The 4,728-nt window shown below is 39.1% G+C and overlaps 1 protein-coding gene across 1 annotated transcript; it reads right to left on the bottom strand.

The window, feature by feature from the left end:
- Window positions 1-3,327: 3,327 nt before the first annotated feature.
- Window positions 3,328-4,722, bottom strand: LOC116379363 (cilia- and flagella-associated protein 53-like). The gene is made up of 3 exons (XM_031841314.1): window positions 4,368-4,722; window positions 4,115-4,217; window positions 3,328-4,029 (listed from the first exon to the last, which is right to left on the bottom strand). The coding sequence occupies exons 1-3, from the start codon at window positions 4,636-4,638 to the stop codon at window positions 3,786-3,788; spliced, it is 618 nt and encodes a 205-aa protein (XP_031697174.1). The 5' UTR covers window positions 4,639-4,722; the 3' UTR covers window positions 3,328-3,785.
- Window positions 4,723-4,728: the final 6 nt, after the last annotated feature.

The raw sequence follows: 4,728 nt of genomic DNA, 5'->3' as shown, positions 1-4,728 counted from the left end.
ACACACACACACACACACACACACACACACACACACACACACACACAGAAACTGGTTCTCAACGTGAGGGTCGCGACCCCACAAACGGCCTCAGATGAAAGCTCGCGGTCACATTCAGGATTCTTCTATTGATCAATAAAAATAAAATAAATGTTTTAGATTTCACTCATTCATTCTGTTCTGGGAGGAATTAATAAAGTTATTTAGAATAATTAAATGTAGTGAGAAGCTGCTGCAACACTTACTATATTCACTATTTATTTAACACTATTTTTATCATTTACAACACTTTATCTTTATTTTTTGACAGTACATTTTGCTTATATATTATATATAATAATACATTTATATATATATATATATATATATATATTATTTAATACTGTGTCTTTACACTTTCCTGTCTAACTCGTTCCTTTTTTAATATTGTACATCTTTTTAAATAGTTATGTTTCATAATTTTATGATACTTTTTGGTTATTTTCTACAATTATGTTTCTTGTTGCTTCAAAACAAAGAAAATTAATTTTTATGTGAAAACGTAAACCAGATTATGATTTTGATGACATTAAAAAAAATTCTGAATTTATTCATGCACGAATTTATGAATTTATGAATTATCTATTTGTCCGATCAAACCACAGCGTCATCGTCAGACTGTATTACTTCTGATGCTCTGACATCATCACAAGGTTTTTAACTTTCTGTTGTTTGGTTCAAAACAATAAATACAAATATAAATAAAGAAGATAGATTTAAAATAGAAACATCACAATAGTGATATATATTATAAAAATACTGTGACGACTATGTATCTTAAAATAGAACAAGAGACCTGCGTATTAAATATTAAATATATGACGACATGAAAACAGCAGAGAGAAGAAGGAAGAAGAAGAGAGAAGAGGAGAAGAAGAAGAGAGAAGAGGAGAAGAGAAGAAAGAAGAGAAGAAGAAGAAAGAAGAGGAGAAGAACAAAGAAGAAGAGTCACTCAGACAAAAGCTGAGATTTTAAAAGAAACATTAAAACAAAAGATTTGATGTGAGAGAAGCTGAGTGAATGAAAACAATCAGTTTATAAGAAGAAAACTTCTGAGAAGCTTCTGCTGCTTCAATAGACATATATATGTGTGTATATGTACATATATATATGTATACACAGTATATATATGATGTACTACTCACTGACATGGTGGTAATACTACTGTACTCTTTACTTTAGGACTCTAGCAGTAAACACATTATTCTTCATCATTCATTTTTCATTCAGATTTAAACGTTTTATCGTCCTTATTAATATTAATATTCATACTAATGAGTCCACAGTGTCTCACGTCCTGAAGAATGAGCTGCTTCTCGTCGATCACGTTCACAACGTTTAACTTTAACACGGAGAGAATGAAGAGCTTTACCTTAGAATACGGGTAGTAGTCACTCGCCATGCTGTCAGCTGATCTATGGATCTATAGATCTATAGATCTATAGGGCAGGAGGTCAGTAGATCCTCAGCAGCCCCTCTGGGTAGAGACCAGCATGCTGTGCAGCACTGAGTCATGTGACTCTCAGACCTGTCTGAGCACAACTCTTACAACAGGTAGGTCTCCTCCCAGACACGCCCTCCACAGGTATGTCTACCTGCTCAGGTGTGTCTACCTGCTCAGGTGTGTCTACCTGCTCAGGTGTGTCTACCCGCTGGCTGAGAGACCGCCTTACAACGAGGACCAAGCAGGTCCACATGGATCCTGGTCCCACCTGGACTGGGATTTATTATCATCATTATTCTATGTATCCACTGTTATTGTTAATCAGTTGATCTCACTAATACAAGTACAAGCTTTGTGTTTTTGAGCTCTATGAATAAATTAAATGTATAACGATGACATCACTCTGTCTATAAACAGCTTCATAGCCGGTCGCTCCTCATGAGGAGCGACCGGCATTTGGAACCGTCGACCTCGTGGTTAAAAGACAAACAAACACCTCTGTCCTCACCTCACACACCTGTCCTGTTGTTTACAGGCCACGCCCCTCACCTGTCTGACGTCCCATGACCTCACATCTACGTGTGAGCGCCTCATTGGCTGAGATGAAAAGTCACTGATCAGCTTTTTACTGACGTTCTTCTAACAGAGACACAACAATGTGAAACACTTTGATTATTGATTAGAACATATTGAAGAGGTTTAACCTGTGATGAGATCAGCTGAGCTTAACTCTACACTAACCTTCTGTTTCTACTGTGATAAACCTCACTCCAGCTTCTTCTAGGCTGCTTTTATTGTGAAACTCTTGAAACAGGAAGCTGTTCCTGTTTGAATCTCAGCTTCTTCATCTTCTGTTGCTCAGAGGATCTTTGTCTCAAAATAACTTTATTCAAACTTTAACTCGTCAGCTTAACAACCCGCTGTGATGTTTAAATTAAACTAGAACTCCTTTAAAGAATATCAAACACTTTAATCATATTTAATATTTAAACGTGACTCACGTTGAGCTTCACTCTTCAACAGTAACAAGCGTCACACTCCGTTTCCTCTATAATCATGATTATTATAATTATAAACTGTAACATAACACACCCATCACATAAAGTCTCTCTGGAGTCAGAGGAGGAACAATTATTCACATACTTTACTCAAGAAAAGAAGTAAAAGTACACGAGAGTTATGAGCAAAGTGTACTGTGAAGTAAAAGTACTCCTCGTACAGAGTACTATTGGATCAGAACTCACTAATGAGTTTTATATCAACATGTTTGTAAAATGAATATTTAAAAACATCTGGAAACATTTAATAAACCAAATATTTAGTGGAAGTATTAGATCATTATTTCTGTTTAACTACTTTAAATAAAGTTGAGTATCACATGTTGTGTTTCTCTTACGCAGTAACAAGTATCACGTAGCAGGTGGTAATACTTCAGTAAAGTACCTTAAACTTTTACTTTAAAGTACTTAGCTACTTCTCACCAACGTCTGTGAAGTCATGACTTCCTAAATGATGATTTCACAACTAAACACTTTATGCAACTTGTTCCTCGAACTCACCTTCAGCAAACACGCTTACTCATCGAGCTCCAGGACGCAGGACTGTAAGGTACAAGTACTGAGTACTGTAGTACAAGTACTGCGTGCTGTAGTACTGAGTACTGCATACTGTAGTACTGCGTACTGAGTGCTGTAGTACTGAGTACTGAGTACTGTAGTACTGCGTACTGAGTGCTGTAGTACTGAGTACTGAGTACTGTAGTACCGAGTACTGCGTGTCTACGTATAACACCGTCATGAAGAGAAAGTACTTTGATCCACAAGAGCAGCTCTGTGTGATGTTGATATCATTCATGTTCCCCTGAGGATGAATCACTGATGAGATATCATTCATGTTGCCCTGAGGATGAATCACTGATGATATCATTCATGTTCCCCTGAGGATGAATCACTGATGAGATATTGTTCATGTTTCCCTGAGGATGAATCACTGATGAGATATCATTCATGTTTCCCTGAGGATGAATCACTGATGAGATATTCATGTTCCCCTGAGGATAAATCACTGATGAGATATCATTCATGTTCTTCTGGAGGACTTTTAAATCATGAAAACATTTTCACTGGTCATTAAGAAACAGAGAAATATTGTATTTTAGTAGTTTTTATGTTTTAATATTTGGTTCATGAACTTTGATGTTTGAGTTGAAGCTCTGATTACATCTCATATTCTAGTGAGTCATGTGATCTATTTTTAGATCTCCTTGTGGATATGATCAGAGCGATGTGGTTCCATGTGGATTCTATGTGGGGCGGTGTCTGGAGGCAGACCTGGACCCCTCCCCTTGTCTGAAGGGATGTGGGTTGGTGGGCTGGGAGGCGGACCTGGACAGGATGTGGTCTCTTCTCTGGTCGTACTGCTGCTGCTGGATCAGACCCTGCTGGTGCTCCTTCTCCTCCTGAGACCTCTGCTCACACCGAAGCTGCTGCTGCTGCTTCATCTGAGCCTTCAGGTCGGCCTGGTACGCCTCAGAGGTCTGCTTCAGACTGAGGACCAGCAGAGACCAGCAGAGTCCAGTTCAGTCATGTGATCTCACAGAGGAGATAAAGATGGAGATGTTTGTTGACGTACCGTCTCTTCTCGCCCTCGTCCATCAGCCTCGTCTCCTCTGTCACTTTGTTCAGCTCGTCTTGTTCTTTAGAGAGATCCGTCTGTTTCTGTATGTTCAGGTCCACTGCAACACACAGAGACACACACACACACACACACACAGAGACACACACACACACAGTTTTTTATTAAATCTACTAGATGTAAATCTAAATAATGTTCCTATAACAGCTGTTCACTGTAGTTTCTATCAAAGAACCAGAAGTTTTCTTACGTTTGTGTTGGATCTGCAGACTCCGAGCCTCCATTACCTCCTCCATCAGTCTGTTTCTGGCCTCTCTCTGCTGTCGGCTCTGTTGCTCTCTTTTAGTCCAGACCTCCTTCAGCATCTCCTCCATCAGCTGCTCTGTCTCCTCCTCCTCCCTCCTCTGCTTCTGCAGCTCCTCAGACAGATGCTGCCGGTAGCTCCGCTGCTCCTCACGCAGCTCTGCCTGAACGACGAGAGAGAGACGTTTAAAATGAAATACAATATGGAGGTCGTCCATTGTGTTTGTATAATCAATACTGATGACTACTCGGCTGCTCTATGATCAATACTGATCAATACTCGGCTGATCTATGATCAATACTGATGA

This window comes from Anarrhichthys ocellatus, unplaced genomic scaffold, assembly GCF_004355925.1.
Source record: "Anarrhichthys ocellatus isolate YVR2014 unplaced genomic scaffold, GSC_Weel_1.0 scaffold4188, whole genome shotgun sequence".
Taxonomy (NCBI): domain Eukaryota; kingdom Metazoa; phylum Chordata; class Actinopteri; order Perciformes; family Anarhichadidae; genus Anarrhichthys; species Anarrhichthys ocellatus.
Note: the sequence above shows the minus strand (reverse complement) of the source record. Positions and strands in the feature narration are given on the sequence as shown.

Bases quoted from the DNA above. Each gene is read 5' to 3' on its own strand.
- LOC116379363 (XM_031841314.1), bottom strand. From the start codon at position 4,638: ATGGACGACCTCCATATTGTATTTCATTTTAAACGTCTCTCTCTCGTC. The intron at 4,218-4,367 runs GTAAGAAAACTT...TGTGTGTTGCAG, and splicing joins TCTGCAGATCCAACACAAAC to TGGACCTGAACATACAGAAA. The intron at 4,030-4,114 runs GTACGTCAACAA...GCTGGTCCTCAG, and splicing joins GACGAGGGCGAGAAGAGACG to TCTGAAGCAGACCTCTGAGG.